At 37.5% G+C, this 17,663-nt stretch overlaps 1 protein-coding gene across 3 annotated transcripts in view; it reads left to right on the top strand.

The window, feature by feature from the left end:
* VPS8 (VPS8 subunit of CORVET complex) overlaps positions 1-17,663 on the top strand; it is a 253,317-nt gene that overhangs the window by 63,104 nt on the left and 172,550 nt on the right. For all 3 annotated transcript variants that reach the window (XM_037027629.1, XM_037027628.1, XM_037027630.1), the window contains 5 exons: positions 1,131-1,205; positions 1,921-1,956; positions 2,889-2,979; positions 3,361-3,407; positions 4,437-4,526. In XM_037027629.1, coding sequence (XP_036883524.1) covers positions 1,131-1,205; positions 1,921-1,956; positions 2,889-2,979; positions 3,361-3,407; positions 4,437-4,526 — 339 coding nt within the window. The remainder of the gene's footprint in view (positions 1-1,130; positions 1,206-1,920; positions 1,957-2,888; positions 2,980-3,360; positions 3,408-4,436; positions 4,527-17,663) is intronic.

Below are 17,663 nucleotides of genomic sequence, written 5' to 3'. Positions count from 1 at the left end.
AAAAGATAATCTAAATAATGTCAGGCTCATTTATCATGCACATACTGAATTTTTATAAATGAAATATTCAAAATTGAAGTTCACTTCAAAATTATATTGTGTTACAGAGAAGTCAGTGGGATTACAGATGAGACAAGATTGGTGATGAGTTGATAATTGAAGCTGGTTAATGGTTGCATGGGGTTTATTATTTTATTCTCTCGACCTTTGTGTATATCTTTAAATTTCCATAAAGAAAGGTTGAGATAAGTTATCATGGTTATCTGTTATTGGCCAGTTATATATATTTGGGAGGATTTATAAATATTAATGCATTTAAGCCTCACTGAAACTGTGCATGGCTTTCAAAGATGTGAAAACTCAATGTCAGAAGTTGGAAACTTGTTTAACATTATACCTGGAAAGTGACATTGCAAAAATTTGCAACCCAGATTTACAAACAGAGGTTTTATATCTATTTTGCTTGGTTATGCGAACTCCTATATACTATGCTGCTTTTTCTTTTTTTTTTCTTTTTAAGATTTTATTTATCTTTTAGAGGGGAAGGGAAAGAGAGAGGGAGAGAAATATCAATGTATGGTTGCCTCTCATGAGTCCCTCACTGGGAACTGGCCTGCAACCCAAGCATGTGCCCTGATTGGGAATTGAACTGTGATCATCTGGTTCTCAGGCCCGTGCTCAATCCACTGAGCTACACCAGCCAGGGCCTATGCGGCTTTTTCTTCCTCTTTCTTCTTGTGTTTGATGTTGATATTTATTTCAAATAAATATCAGAGGACTCAGAGGTACCATTTTTGATCAGTCCTTCTTTGTCAAAAGCAGTGACTACTGACATCCGGTAGTGGGCAGGTGCTACAGTTTTCCTTTGGATTTAGAAGTTGGCATGCTTCTCCCATTTCTGCCTTATTCTGAAAAAGAAGGACTAGATGTAAGCAGAGAATTGCTTTTTGCACTTTGGCTTTTCTGCCACTTTCACCGACAGAGTGGCCCTTGACTGACATTTTTCCCACCCCTCACTTACGGGGTGAAACCATGTTGACCTGAAATGTTTCTGTAATTGACATTCTTGAAAACCATATGAGATTTCTAATTCATATAATCCTTATCTTTTTTGTTTATTTTTTTTACAGGCTTTGGTTGGAGAGAAAGCTTGTTATCAATCCATCAGTAGCTATGGTGGTCAGATCTTTTATTTGGGGACCAGAGTAAGCTCTTCCTTCCACTGTAACTTGGCATTTGTCTGTGTCAGGCTAGTTGGGGCTGAAGGAGGTTGTGGCAATGAGGGCGGTGCATTATAAAGTAAATGTTGGTCAGCAGTGATCTAAAACTTCTAGGGGTTAGATAACTGTGATTTTTAGCTAATTAATTTATTTTCTCCACTTTCAGGCATCCTTTTACTTTTGTTTAGAATCTAATAGGATGCTTATTTTCTTGATTCAAGCATACTTTTATAATCTTTCTTCACATTTATGCTTTGTGGCCAGGAAGATACTTTAATGTCCTTTATGAGATGAGTGTAGGATATATTAAATGCACTGAAGCATTTGACTTAGCATATGGTCATTGGAAGAGGAACCTTTTGTATCTCAGTTTCTTCCTATGCTTTAAAAAAAATCTTAAGATGGAGAAGAAATTTTTTTCATTAATAAAATTCAAAATATTTTCAAGTTCATGGTATAAACTTCTTGAACTGTAGATTTACTCCCTCTAAATGTTTGTTTCATTTACTCCTTAATGTGGGCCCTTGAAGACCCTTTAGTAAGTACTATACTTTTTAAAAAAAATACTGTACTTCTAACAGTAGTATGAAATGTTTTTACTTAAAGAAATGTAAAATGAGATGGGGGACAGGAACAAATGTGTCTTCCAAACAAGTGTGTTAAAGATGATCATTTTAATCTCCTTCTCTTTGTTTTCTAGTCTGTTTATGTGATGATGTTGAGGAGCTGGAGAGAGGTGAGTTCAAAGTTATTTTATGTATAAGAGTTTTGAATTGATAAGCACCTTAATATTTGTTTCGCCTTTACTGAAAAAGATTATTTGGATTTGTGCTTTTTAATTTTAGAAATGTACAACAAAACTATTGTAACTGTTGGGTACTCGATTTGATAAAAGTCACTATGAATTAAAATTAGCTTTGGTTACATACTTTGGAAAATTCAAAATAACAGTAGTTTCAACTGTTGCTTCAAGTTTCAACAGTGGCCTCAGGCTTTCTCTGTTGTGTAAAAGCAGTCTGGAGGCAGGCAGAACGTGGCTAGCGTGGCAGCTCCATGGCCTTCCGTAGACTGTCCTGTTCCACCATCCTTGTTGTGCATTCTAGTCCCAGGGTCCCAAGGTCATGTTCAGTATGGCTGCTGGAGCTCCATTCAGCTGTTAAGTTCTCAGTCCAGGAGGGAGGAAAGAGAAGAGAAGGGCTGGCCTCTGCTTTTTATGGTGACATCCCAGAAATACCAAACAACACTTCCACTTCCGTATCATTGGCTAGGACTTAGTCACAGGACCCCAAGTGGCCACAAGAGAGTCTTAGAAATGTCCTTTAGCTGGTTTATTGCTGTATCAAATAAACTTGGGATTTGTTACTAAGGATGAAGAGGGGAAAGGATGTTGTGATAAACAACTAGCCGTTTCTGTTCCAGTGACATTTTAGTGGTTTCTCTTTCTATATTTGGGCCTATGGCTGCCATATAGTATGCTAGCTTATACAGTCACTGTACTGTCTAGTGCTCTAATAAATTATTTTTCTTGGAAATGAGATATTCACATGGTAACAGAGTAACTGTAGCTACTAAGCATCAACTGCTGGAAAGATAATTAGGTAGGATAGAAATTCTGCCTCGTGATTGGTTAGACAAAGGGATCCAACTAATCTCATTTATTCATTTTAGAGAGTGGATCATCTCCTGAAACAGGATTGTCTTACAGAAGCCTTGGCTCTTGCATGGTCTTTCCATGAAGGAAAAGCAAAAGCAGTAGTGGGTAAGTTAACACAATACCAGTGTAGTAGACGTCTTTCTGGAGTAGAGAGAACGAATGAACACTTTTTGGCTAGATGTTTAAGTATTTTATAAATAAGTTGTTACCAGATCTTACAGGTATCAGTGAAAAAGGTTAATGATAAATACAGGATGTAGAATTTTAAATGTTACTTTTAAAATTCTTCCATTTCACAAGGAAAGTTTATTAAGAGAAGTATGTTGATATCCTCTGTGGTTCAGTCAATGTGAGGCGTTCCTTTTATGGCGTATTATCCAGTGCTTTGATGCCTAAGGGTTGTTGTAAGTGTATGTATTGTCAGCAAGGTTATAAATAGGAGATGTGGACTAACTTCATTTTCGTTTGGATTTTGCTTCCCTGCAGGATTATCAGGGGATGCCAGTAAGCGAAAGGCTGTTGTTGCAGATCGAGTGAGTGTTTTGACAGGATCTTACAGATTTGCTCTGGGTGTTTGCAAATAATCTTCAGGCGTGATTCGGTAAATGGTCACAGTCAAGGAGGCAGCATAAATAAAAAACGAGTTTGACTGTAGCTCTCTGGTGTCACCATGAATGTTTTCTAAATTTCTTCTTATCCTTTTTTTTTCTTGCTCACTGGCTTACATAGATGTCGAAGTAGTAAAATAGATAGTTTTACTACTTTTAGCAGAAACAAGGAAGAAGTCTGTGATCTGGATTATGTATTTCAAGTAGTAAAATAGATAGTTTTACTACTTTTAGCAGAAACAAGGAAGAAGTCTGTGATCTGGATTATGTATTTCTGAACCTAATTATAGCTCACAGAATGTTGACATTTGTTATTTTTTTTATAAACTGATGAGTAATTATGGGAAATATATATGCAAGTGTGTATTACCCAAGGTAGCACAGAGGACTGATGTTTTATTACTAATTAGCATTAATATGATTAATGTGATTAATGTTAATATTTACTATTAGCTTTGTTTTTCTTGTCTAGACTTGGTTGAATTCATTTACTGTACTAATTTCTTTTCCTTTTTATGGTGCAAATGTGTGCCTTAGAAAAAATTATACTCCGAATTAGTATGAACATTTAGAAAATGAAATTGGTCACCCTTTATTCACAAATGATTTTCTCAGTGTCTGCTGAAACATTTAGGGTTCCGTGTACTGTCTGTGTTCTTTAGGGAAAGACTGAAGAGCTTAACCTCAACATTGCATTTCCTGAGCAGCATAGACACTGCTAAAGTCTAGAACCTGGAGATGTTTTTTTAGAAGATTAACAGATTAGTACTAGTCCTGAGGCTGCAAAAAATTAGGCTAGAGTTTAAAATATTGGAAAATAAAGCCCCTAAAAATTTATTATATTTAAATATAATAAAACCTAATTCTGTATTATTTAGAAGAATCATGTATATTAAGTATTCAAAAACTTTAGAGATATATTTTAACCTCTATACAAGGCTATTTTCCTTACAGATGGTAGAAATCCTATTCCATTATGCAGACCGAGCTCTGAAAAAGTGCCCAGACCAGGGAAAAATCCAAGTGATGGAACAGCATTTTCAGGTACACCTTCATATGTGCATTGAATAGTTGGTATGAATAGGTCTAATACTGCTCTTTTGTATTACTTGAGAATAGAACTTTCATGATTTGGTTAAACCATTTTCAGTATTCAAAGCTTTATTTCAGGGCTTGTGATGCATTCTATATGATTACATGATATACATGATTTTTGAAGTAACAGGTCACATGGAAACAGGTGAGTGAAATGCTGGGAAGTGTTAGTGCTGAGCTTGTGGAAGGAAAGGCTGTATGCAAGTATGTGTAGGACAAGGTATGTCTGTGACTTTACATCTTATGGAGGCTGACACCTTGCTCATGACTAACCTTTATGTTAACTAGGCTCGTTGAAGAAAAAGTAAACTACTAAGTTTTAAATTTAGCTCTCCTAGGAGTACCTGTGTGACTCAAGACAGATTACCAAAAATATGCAAATAAAAGATATTTAGTTTTTCTTGGAACTCAGTGAACATTAGTCAAGGGGCAATTTAAAGCCTGCACAGTGATTGTTACTGTTTGTGGTGCTCTTCGGGTGTGTGTGTTGTAAGTCTCATTTATGCTTCCCTGTTCCTGGAGCCCTCTCACCTCCCGCACCTCCTCTTTTAACATATATCTGAAGATCTAATAGGTAGGGGTCAGAAGGGCCAGATAGGAAAGTTTAGGCACATATGATCGCTCACATTTTTTAAAAACACAACCCTTAAAAGTGTAAAAACCACTTTTAGCTCTGTGAGCAATTCAGAAACAGGCTGTGGTCAGGATATGGCCCATGGGCCAATTATGCCATCCCTGGCCTAGTGCATGCTAGACACTGGGCCATGGTGAGCAAATACACATGACCCTTGCTATCCTAAATTCCCAGCCTGGTCAGAATAACTTCTGTATACTTTAATAGAAATATTTAGAAATACTCTTGGGCGTTTGAAGTTCTGGAGCAGGCGCAGTTCATATTTTTGCTTACCCCCGTTTGATGTTCCTAACTTTGGGAGATGAGGATAGACAGAGCAGCTGACATTTGGGGGGTGTCAAAGGAAGACAGGGTTTCCCGAACTGTGCTCTGTAATGCCACACTAGCCGGCTTCTGGAGGAGTAACTTTTATTACTGTTTGTTTAGAGGCCCATTAAATGTATCAGTAAAGAAGAAAACTAAGCCCAGGTAGAGTCATAAAAATAGATAATTTGGGAGGAAAACATAGGTAGAAAGAAAGCGTTTGGGAACAAAACTGTTTGAGAACAGTACCTGGTATGTAAGTTGTTTTATATACCAGTGCAGTCTACATAGCTCATAAAACAATATTTTAACGAGAATATCTACTACTAAGAGGTGATGGAGATGGTATTCATAAAAGAACTCTGGCCACGTCTAACAGCGAACACTAGAAGGGGCTAACGAGGCAGGATGTGTGTGTGCGCACACGTGTGTGAGTGAGCGTAGAAATTCCATGCTGGAGAGGAACATGGTAGAGAGCTGTAGGAGAAGAGCAGAACAAAAGTGACGTTTTGAGGATGAAGTATGAAAGAATCTCAGCATGACGGGGAGTGTAGGTGATGGTTTCTAATACAAATTGTAAAATTTATGGAGAAACAAACTGTAGTAGCATGCGTTTTTTAACCCTCTAGGTCTCTGTGGGAAGTTTTATTTTGCTGGATGAGCATCTGATAAAACTTTTTATTTATTAATAATTTAGTCTCAAAAGATAAAGGATACGATAGTGGGAAACATTATTCTAGATTTACTTTACCATTGATTGGGCAAGTGGAAGCAGTAAACTCTTGAGAGAAAAGTGATCACCATTTTGAAGATTGTGAAAATATGAAAAACACACCTATCATGAATTCTGTATTTTATAAAGCAGATACATCAGGAAAAAATAGGGGCACAATCTTATCATTACAGGCTCCCCAAAACTAAGGGGTTCACAAACAACTGGAAATTCTTAACTTTTGACATAATAACCATAAATAATCTAAAAAGAACGGAAACAGGAAGGAATGTTGAGAGAAGTACATGTCTGCAAAGCACAGAACAGCTACGAGTGATGGAGAGAGTTAAACAACCAAAGATGTGTGCCCAAGGAGTCACGAAGACGGGAGGAGGAGAGTGAGGGTCAGGCTGTGCCTGGCAGAGTGCTAGGGGTGCACACAGGGATCCTGACAAAGACTCACTGAGTGCACCCTACGTGCCGAGTAATATGTAAAGGGTGTGGCACTCATTTGATTTAATTTTCACTGCAAACCAGTGAAGCAGATCCCCATTTTTTAATCCCCATTTTTGAGATGAGAAAATTCAGGCTGAGAGAGGCTAAATGACTTCAAAAGGTAAAATTGCTGCTAAGTGGTGGGTCCAGGACTTAAACGCAGGTCTTTCTGACTTCAAAGCCCAGCTCTTAACAACCATTGTACTCTACTGTTATTTTCAGACAAGTACAAGGCAAGGATGGGTGACAAGGGGTGATGCTAACAGATGATCAAGATTGGCAATCACAGGAAATATCCAAATTGTTTAATGTTTATTGTATGGCAGGCACAGTTATAAACCCTTTATACATATTAAATCATTTAATTTATACCGTAACTCTGTATGGTAGATACTGATGTGATGCCCCTTTGTAAATGAGCCTGAGGCACAGAGAGGTTAAGTGACCTGTTTCAGGTTACTCAGCGATTAAAGGTTAGAGCTGGGATTAGAATCCAGGCATTTGGGCTGCAGGGTCTGCGTCTGGACAGCTACTGCGTCTGGACTCTCCTGTAGAACAACACTTCTTATTTTGCTTTCATTTTCATGAGTACAGAGAATGGCTTTTCAAGTGGAAAAGTCCAGATAAATGTATTTAAGAAAATAGCTGAAGTCCAGCCGATGTGACATTGTTACATTATGATTGTTCAAATCTCAAGACTTTTTGAATTATAACCCAGAATACTGTTAGAACAATCTGAGCCATTGTTAATAATTTGTAAGCAACTCTGGATCAATTTTCAATTCTCAATTAAGCATGGATGCCTAAGTAGGGGAAGAGGAACACAATTTACTTTATTCAGGAGGACTATTTTCTTCTGAAAAGATGCTCTTTGGTCATTTGGATATGTGAAGTACATGCACAGTTGGCCACAGATCTGCTGTATTAAGTATTTAATCTTAAATATTTAATTGTAAAATAAATACAGTTTGGCTGTAAAAGCATAATTTGGGGGGGCGGGGAAGGAGAGTGAACTTCAAGAGCTATCTACTGATAACCCCAGTGTGGTTTGTGAACATTTTTTACGAGTTCATGTAAAAATATCCATGTTATTACACTCATAAATTGCCTTTTTGAACAGAATGTGTGGACATTCATGGAATGCTTATTACATAACATCTTGATTTCATTAAGAACATTTGTCTGAATTTCCCATTATCTTCCTTGTGGCTGAAATAGATTAGTAAATAGTAAATAGATTTGTAGCTAGATAAACATCCCTACCCAAAGAGTATTCCTTGGTGGTTTAGTATTAGTTATATCTTAGGGCTCTTTATCTTTATCTCCACATTTTTATCTTTGGTTTGGATAAAGATTTATTGAGTAGCTTGTTGAAATTAGATGGCACCAAGAATCAGGCCCAGAATGATCTTGACAAAGTGCCATCAAAATCATTATGAGGTGAAATTTAATGGGGACAAACATCAAGTCTTCATTAGATTCAAATAATGAAATTGCGTGAGTGCTGGATTGGGAAAGTCTAGCTGGACGGGATTTCAGTTGACGCCAACTTAGTTTGAGCCAATAGTGTGTGAAGGCCCAATAAAGGAAAGTGATAGAACCCCTGTGCTACCTGTTAAAAAGGGAAAACCTCTAAGATATTTTATAGACTGTTGACAGACTAAGTTATATCCCACAACTGGGCTGGTGGGAGGTTTTAAAAACAACAGTTACAAAAAAGCCCTGGGTAGTTTAATCTGAGGAGAAAGTAATTGGAGACACGCGTGCCTTCGGATGATGAAGGGCTGCCCTACCGAGAGTTACTGTGTTGCTGCAGAGGGCAGGCTCGAGGAGATTCTGAGGGGTATTCCAGTTTAAAGTGACCCAGTGCTCATTTTCAAATGTAAAGACTCTTGGATTTATGCTATTGAATGTATTGAAATAAATGGAGAATGACAAACTGACCAAGAGTGCTTTTAAAAGACTTTTATTTTTCCTGCTGAATGGGAAGATTTGAGATTCTGTATCATTATCAAGCAACTCATTAGAAACATGTAACCTCTAATCCTGTTAAGACTGGTTTCTGTCTTCTTCAAAATACTGGGAATTTGTATTTTGCCAGCAGGTGGCACTCATGCCTGCTGCCTCAGTTTTATTCTTCACCTTTGAGGAGGGGCCTCACCTTTTCCTTAGAGTCAGTATATACATGCCAGTCTATTTGTGCTTTCCTCCTGAGATAAGTCAACATTTTGTCCTGTCTTAACTACAAAAAATAACTTTTGGATCTTGTGATGTTTTTGATAGGCTATGGCTTTTATTTATCCAAGAAAGATTTGAACCTGTAACTAAAATTTATTTGTATAATAACTGGTAGCATTGAGAGGCATTGAAGTGTGCTCGCCTTTTTTTTTTCTGGCCAAGTCTTTTCTATCCCAAAACAAAGTCAAGCACAACGAACAAATCTCTTCTTTGCCTCATGCCATACCCAGTAGCCTTATGCCTCCTGTTTGCACATGCTTACAAAGCCAAACATCTTTTAAGAGTTGTCTCCATTTCCTCACCTTCCTCTCATTCCATGCCTGTAAATTCTGTGGACCCTTTCATTGCTCATTTTATTGATACTCAACAGCACAGGCTGGACTTAGGGGCAGAAGGGCTGGTAATTTGCACACAGGCTTGATCCCTCAACATCCCGTGGAGAGGCACACGTAGACCATGTCTGGCTACATGGACTGAGGGTTTCGCTTTTCTGTTTTCCTTTCTTTTAGGGCCCTTGTGAGAGCAGCCTTCTGAGTGGGTTAAGTAGGGGCATCATCTGTGTTTCCTCCAGGTGGTTGTGCACTGGGCCTGGCTGGAATGTCAGCTGCCCAACTTCGACTGCAGATCCTGTGGGAAGCTGAGGATGAGTTTAGCCCTTGTCACTGGGGAGATGGAGAGCTAGCTACCCATACCACCTAGCTCAGTTTCAGGCATAGACAGGTGGCAAACACAAGGCCTGTGGGCTGAATCTGACCCTCCACCTTGTTTCTACCTGGTGGCAGTGCCTAGCTCCTTACCCCTAGTTAAGGGGTAGTTACATTTATACAGTCCTAAAATTACATTCTGTTCTTTGAAGGCAGCTGCAAGGCTGATGTGGCCCCCAGTGAAAATGAGCTTGACACCCCTGATTGCCACCAGGGATTATCTACCCGACAGTCTACCCTGCCTCTTCATAATCAGATTCTAGAGAAGAAGGCTTAAAATATGGAAACAGAGTTGCTCTAATATTTCGTGTATGGTTTCAAATGTTCCCAATTGGTAAAGACCTGACTTTTTCCCTCCTCTCCCGCCCCCCTCTTTCTACTTCTTCTTTTTCTTCTCCTACTCCTCCTCTTCTTCCTTCTTTCTTCTTTTTAGATTCTGCATACAGTATTTGTCTTTCTGTAGCTAACTTATTTCACTTAGCATATTACCCTCCAGGTCCATCCATGTTGTCAAAAATGGCAAGATTTCATTATTTTTATGGCTGAGTAATATTTCATCATATATCTGTATAAGTGTGTATATAAGAATTTTAAAAATCAATTCATCCATTATGGCTATTGAAAGTAATTCTACAATAAACATGGGTGATTATGAATTTTTTAAGTTGGTTTTTTTTTTAGATAAGTACTCAGAAGTGGAATTGCTGAATGATATGGAAGTTCTATTTTTAATTTTTTGAGGAACCTCCATACTGTACCTTAGTGGCTGCATCAATGTACATTCCCACCGACAGCGCACAGTGTTTCTCTTTTCTCAACGTCCTCACCAACAGTTGTTCTTTCTTGTCTTTGTTGATAATAGCCATTTTAACAGATGTGAGGTGATACCTCTGTGCTTTGGATTTGCATTTATAATAGTTTGTGTTTTTTTTAGGAATTGGTTCATTTCATTTAAGTTGTCAAACTTATGTTTGTAGAGTTGTTCATAGTATATTCCCTTATTATCTTTCTGATGTTTACAGAATTTAAAATGATAGCCTTTGCTTTATTCTTTTTTCACTTTTGCATTTTTATTTTTATTTATTTTTTAAATATATTTTATTGATTATGCCATTACAGTTGTCCCATTCTCCCCTTCACTCCCCTCCACCCTGCACACCCCTTCCCCACCAATCTCCCCTTTCGTTCATGTCCATGTGTCACAAGTTCTTTAGATTCTGTATTTCCCACACTATTCCTGCCCTCCCCCTGCCTATTTTCTACCTACCATCTATGCTACTTATTCCCTGTACCTTCTCCCCCCTTCTCCTCCTCCCACTCCCCTGTTGCTAACCCTCCATGTGATCTCCATTTCTATGGTTCCGCTCCGGATCTAGCTGTCCTCTTAGTTTGCTTTTGTTTTAGGTGTGGTTGTTAATAACTGTGAGTTTGCTGTCCTTTCACTGTTCCTATTTTTTATCTTCTTTTTCTTAGATAAGTCCCTTTGACATTTCATATAATAAGGGCTTGGTGATGCTTTGTTCTTAATATTGGTGTCTGCTCTTTATTCTTTATCAGTCTTGCTAGAAGGTCATCAATTTTACTGATTTTTCTGATGTGCTGGCTCTTTATCAGTTTTATTTTTTGTTTTCAATTTCATTATTGTGTCCTTCTGTTTGCTTTGAATTTATTTGGTTTGTCTTTTCGTAGGCTTTGAGAGTATAGATGGATAAGCAACTTTTCTGTTTTCTAATTTTCTCTTAACACTACTTTAACTGTGTCCTACCAGTTTTGCTATGGTGTCTTTTCATTCTCACTCAGTTGAATGTATTTTTAAATTTTTCTTGTGACTTTTTCATTGATTCTTGGGTTATTCAGGAATGTGTTGTTTAGTTTTTAAATGTTTGCAGATTTTCCTGTTTGTGTTTTTTTTCCAGTTATTGATTTCTAATTCGATTCAATTGTGGTTGGAGAACATACTTTATATGATTTTAGTTCTTTCAGATTTGCTGAGGTTTGTTTTATGCTCCTAAATGTAATTTATCTTGGTATATGTTCTGTGGGCACTTGGAAAGAATTTGCTGGCTACTGTTGGTCCGAGTGTTATAAAAATATCAGATACCTTGATGGTTGATGGTGTTGCCGAGTTCTGTATCCTTGCTAATTTTTTGTCCCATGGTTCTATCAATTGCTATGGAAGGGATGTTGAAGTCTCTAGATAGAACTGGATTTCTTTCTCCTTTCAATTCTATTAGTTTTTGCCTCACATCTTTTGCAGCTCTGTTGTTCGATGTATATACATTTGATGTATGTACATTTGGGATTAACACATTTGGGATTACTGTGTCTTCTTGGGGAATTGACCCTCTTCTCATTACAATGTTCCCATTGGTCTGTAACATTTTTTTTTTGTTTTTGCTGTAAAGTCTGTGCGATCTGATGTTAATGTAGCACCTTCTACTTTCTTTTGGTTAATGCTTGTATCATATATCTTTATCCATCAGTTTACCTTCAGCCTGCCTATAGTGTTGTATCTGAAGCAAGCTTCTTACAGACTACTTTAATAAACTTTGCAAACCTATCTTTTAATTGGTGTATTTAGGTCATTTACATTTCAAGTAATTCATATGTTAGTGCTTAAATCTGTCATTTTATTTTTTGTTATTTATTCTCGCAGTTTTTGTTTCTCTATTTTGTCTTTCCTGAATTCTTGTGATGTGAAATTTTTTTAAATTTTATGTCTTTTTTTTTCAAATTGTAAGAGAAAGTTTTAGAAAGCTACACGGTAGCAGAAGTGAACCAGCAAGGCTTCACAGGCTCTGAAAACAAGTTATAGGGCAGAAGACAGCCCTTCTCTCCAGCTTTCAGGGTCTTAGTGTGTCTGTGTTGTCTGCACTGCCCAGGGTTCTTAGCTATACTAGTGGGAGGGATAGGGAAAAATGTCTCTGTTCCATCTTCTTGGAAGTGGAAGTCTCCTGTGTGTACTCTGTTCAAGTCATTTCAGGGCCTCCTGGATAAAGAATGACAAGGAAGTGAGCAGAAATTTGAAATTGCAGACGGTAAGAGAGTTTTCAGACCAAGAGAACTAGGAAGTGCTATTGGGAATGAGCATGGGCAAGTGGTATATGGTAGCAGAGATTGGCAAAGAAGTAATCAAAGTCTGCGCATGTATTCTAATGTAATAATGGCATTGTACTTTTATTTTTGTGACAAAAGTACAAAGACTCCAAACCACTTGTAATGCTGCCACAATTCTTAAATTTTTACTCTCACTTCCCCACTTACAACCCTTTCAGTGGTTTTCCATTACCCTTAGAATATGATTCAGAGTCCTGCGTGTGCATGCCCGTCCTCATCCAGTGCCAGCCTCCTCTTTCTGTGCTCTGCTCACAGTCTCTCTCAGTTCCTCAAGGCTGTGTGCCGTCTCTTACGTTGGGACTGTCCCACAGCCATTATTCCCTTCCTGGGGCTCCTTCCCTATGATTTGGCTGGTGAGTGATATCTTTTAGGTGTCCCCTTAAATGTCACACTTTCAGGAAGGCAGACGTGGGTTAGGCCTCTCTGCTACAAGTTTCCTTGGCACTTTATATTTCCCCTCTCTTAACTTGCATCATACTTCATTGTTACTAATTTTTAAAAGTCTTTGTACCAAGGAGTAAGGTATGTCTGTTTTGTTAAGTATGTGTCATTAGCACCTAGCAATGTGCTTGATCCATAGTAGATGCTTTATATAAATATAGTTGAATTTCATTGTGGCCTGGTGTATGTATATCCTTGTCTGTAAGTCCCAGACAGTTATATTTCCATAGAATTGAGATCAATGGTACACAGCTATGTACTGGCTTCTGTTCTTTTTAGAATATTAAAGTGATTCAATTTTTGGATCAGTTATACATTCATATGATTCAAAAATCAGAAAGTATAAAAATGTATATAGTGAAAAGTCTCCCTCCCACCCCTAATGCCATCCGCCCAGTTCCCATCTGCTTATCACCAGTGTTACTAAGTTTTTAAGTATATTTCCAGATTTTCTTTATATAAATAGAAACACATATACATATATTTACCTACCCACATACCAGAATTCCTCCTTCTTTAACACAAATGATAGAAAAAACTACATTCGTGATTTTGTACTCTTTTTTCCCCACTTAATATAGCTTAGAGATTTTTTTATATTGGTTAATGGGGAATGCTGGGGATGCCTTTTTTGTAGTTGCATAATATTCCTTTGTTTTTAGATACTGTTGTAAACAACATTTTTTAACTTCAATTTCAGCTTGATATGAAAAATATAATTGATTTTAGTATATTGATTTTCTATCCTGCAATCTTGCTAAATTTTCTTATTAGTTCTAGCATTTTTTTTGTATTTTTCCATTAGATATTTTACATAAACATTCATGTCATCTGAATAAAACCAGAATTACTTCCTCTTTTCCAATCTTGATCTCTTTGAGTTCTCTTTCTTGCCTTTTTACACTGGCTGTGCTGTGGTCTCCAGTGTTACATTGAATAGATATGGTAAGAGTGGACATGCTTGTCCCTCCCCAGTGTTAGTGGGAAAGCATTCAATCTTTGATTTATAAATAGGATACTCACTGTTGGTTTTCAAAGATGCCCTTTATCAGGCTGAGGAATTTCTCTTCTGTTCTTAATTTCTTAAGATTTTTTTTTCCAAGAGCAAATGGTGTTAGCTTTTGTCATATTTTTTTCTGTGTCTATAAAGATAATCATATGTTTTTTTCATTTGTTGATATGATGAGTTATATTGATTGACTTTTTAAATTTTAAACCAACCCTGCATTCTTGGGATAAGCCCACTTAATTATAATGTATTATTATTAGTAATTCTTTATGAACATCTGTGTTCATGAGGAATAATAGTCTGTTGTCTCCCTTTCTTATAATGTCTTTGTGTGATTTTGGTATTGGAGCAATGCTAGCCTCATACAAGTAGTTGTGAATTATTCCCTTCTTTTTTTAAAAATTTTATTTAATTATTTTTCAAGTACAATCTTCTGTCTATTATTCCCATCCCAACCCACCCCCCACCCCCCGTGTTCCCCCCTTCCTCCCATTCCCACCCTTATTAGTTGTTGTCCATGGATCCTTTGTATTTGTTCCTCTAAATCCTGCCCCTATTTCCCCTGAAATTCCCTCCCCTCACCTCTCTGGTCACTGTCCCCCTATTCTCTTATTCCCTTCTTTTTAAATTTTTTGAAGTTTATGTATTATGGTATTGTTTCTTCCTTAAATGTTTGATAGAATGCACCATTGAAACTATCAAGGCCTTGAATTTTCTTTGTAGAAAGGTTTTTTAAAAAGTATAATTTATTAATTATGCTATTATAGTTGTCCCATTTTTTTCTCCCCTTTATTTCCCTCCACCATGTACCCTCCCACCAGCATTCTCCCCCTTGGTTCATGTCCATGGGTCGTACATATAAGTTCTTTGGCATCTCCATTTCCTATACTATTCTTAATCTCCCCCTGTTTTGTACCTACCGTTTATGCCTCTTATTCCCTGTACCTTGTCCCCTATTCTCCCCTCTCCTGGCTGATAACCCTCCATGTAGTCTCCATTTCTGTGATTCTCTTCCTCTTCTAGTTTTTTGCTTTGTTTTTGCTTTTGTTTTAGGTTCAGCTGTTGATAGTTGTGAGTTTGTTGTCATTTTACTGTTCATAGTTTTGATCATCTTCTTTTCTTAGATAAGTCCGTTTAACATTTCATATTATAAGGGCTTGGCGATGATGAACTCCTTTAACATGATGTTATCTGGGAAGCATCTGTCCTTCAATTCTAAATGATAGCTTTACTGGCTAGCTTATTCTGAGATGTAGGTTCTTGCCTCTCTTGACTTGGAATACTTTGTTTCAGCCCCTTCTTGCCTGTAAGGTTTCTTTTGAGAAATCAGCTGGTAGTCTTATGGGAATTCCTTTGTACTTTAGCTGCTTTTAAGATTCTCCCCCTACCTTTAATCTTGGGTAATGGAATCATGATGTGCCTTGGTGTGTGCTTCCTTGGGTCCATCTTCTTTGGGACTCTAAGCTTCCTGGACTCCCTGGAAGTCTGTTTCCTTTGCCAGGTTGGGGAAGTTCTCCTTCATTATTTTTTCAAACAAGTTTTCTGTTTCTTGTTCTTCCTCTTCTCTTTATGGCAGCCCAAGATGTTGGAATGTTTAAAGTTGTCCCAGAGGTTCCTAAGCCACTCTTCATTTTTTTTGAATTCTTGTTTTTTCATTCTGTTCTGGTTGAATGTTTCTTTCTTCCTTCTGCTCCAAACCATTGAGTCCCAGTTTCCTTCCCATCACTGTTGGTTCCCTGTATATTTTTCTTTATTTCAATTTTCATAGCCATCATTTTTTCCTCTTTTTGCAACCATACTCAACCAATTCTGTGAGTATCCTGAGTACCAGTGTTTTGAACTCTGCATCTGATAGGTTGGCTATCTCTTTATCACTTAGTTCCTCTTTTGGAGTTTTGATCCGTTTGTTCATTTGGGCCATATTTCTTTGTCTCGGCCACCTGTTATGTTGTAAGTGGTGGAGCCTTAGGTATTCAGGGCAGGGCAACCCACATTGATGCATTGTGGCACTATATGCGGTAGAGGGGGTCAGAGAGGGAACAATGGCTCTTGCTTGGGTCTTGACCTGCACTTCCCCTGCTACCACAAGCAAATCGGGCCCATGTGATGGTGATTCCAAGGTTGATGGGTTTGTGTACATTCTAGCACCCTGTGCGTCTCTCCAACAGAGTCTCCTATGAGGCTGGTAGTTCCTCTCACCACTGCAATCCTCACACGTTTTTACAGCCAGAGGTTTTGAAGCTTTCTTTTCCCTGCACTGGAACCCTGGGTTGCATGCTCTGTCTTGCTCCCCAGTTGTTCCTCCTGGTTTATCCACATGCAAATGTGGGAACACCAGCTGCTGCCTCACTCACCCAGTCCTCTAGCTGCTCCGTGCTGCGTGTCCTCCCCTGCTCAGCTGCCAGTCTCTGCCCCTCCTACCGGTCTGGATGAATGTTTCTTCTTTAGCTCCTTGGTTGTCAGACTTCCATACAGTTCCATTTTCTAGCAGTTCTGGTTGTTTTTTGTTTTTTAAATTTTTTGTTGTCCTTCTTATGGTTGTGTGAGCAGGCAAAGTGTATCTACTTATACCTCCATCTTGGTGTAGGTCTGTAGGAAGGTTTTTAACTACAAATATAGTTTCTTTAATATGTTATCTGTTTTTTGTTTCTTCTTGAGTGAGGTTTGGCAGTTTCTATTTTTAAAGAAATTTGGACATTGCATCTAAATTTTCAAGTTTATTGGGAAAAAGTGTTTCATAACATTTTTAATTACCATCTTTATATCTGAAGAATCTATATTGCTGTCATCTCTTTCATTCTTTATTTAGTTAATATCTAATTTAAATCTCTTGTGGTCAGAGAACATACATTGTATGACTCAAATCTTTTTCATTTTAAAACTTGTTTTATGGCCTAAAATATATTATCTATTTTAGGAAGTATTTGTATATTCTGTTGCCTTTGGATAGAATGTTCTAAAAATTGTCAATTTATAGGCTTATTTAAGACTATTAATTCACTCTGTACCATTTTCATTATTATCTTTGTATATAATCTTTCTTCCATCTTGACTGGTATTCCTCCTCTGAAGAGTTCTAGAGAAAGTTTTTAGTTTTTGACGTGCAAAGAGCACTTTATGATATGTGACTACTTTCTGGTTTTCTGATTTTCTTGTATTGTGATCAGATAATGTTTTGTGTACTTACTCCACTTTTTGGAGTCTATGTAGATTTTCTTTGTGGCTCAATATATGGCCAGTTTTCATCACTGTTCTATTAGCACTTGAAATATAGTGTTTTGCGTGTTTTCACAGACAATAGTTCATTATCAGTCCAATTTTTAAAATTAATTGTTAGATATTCTAAACTCTTACCCATTGTTGTCTGCCCAGTTTCTCATGGCCTGTGAGAAACAAAGTGCGCTTTGTTTACCATGTTCTTTTCTCTTTTTCC

Source organism: Sturnira hondurensis, unplaced genomic scaffold (assembly GCF_014824575.4).
Source record: "Sturnira hondurensis isolate 20B ecotype Veracruz unplaced genomic scaffold, ASM1482457v3 Scaffold0019216, whole genome shotgun sequence".
Classification (NCBI taxonomy): Eukaryota; Metazoa; Chordata; class Mammalia; order Chiroptera; family Phyllostomidae; genus Sturnira; species Sturnira hondurensis.
This window is presented reverse-complemented; position numbering and strand designations above follow the sequence as displayed.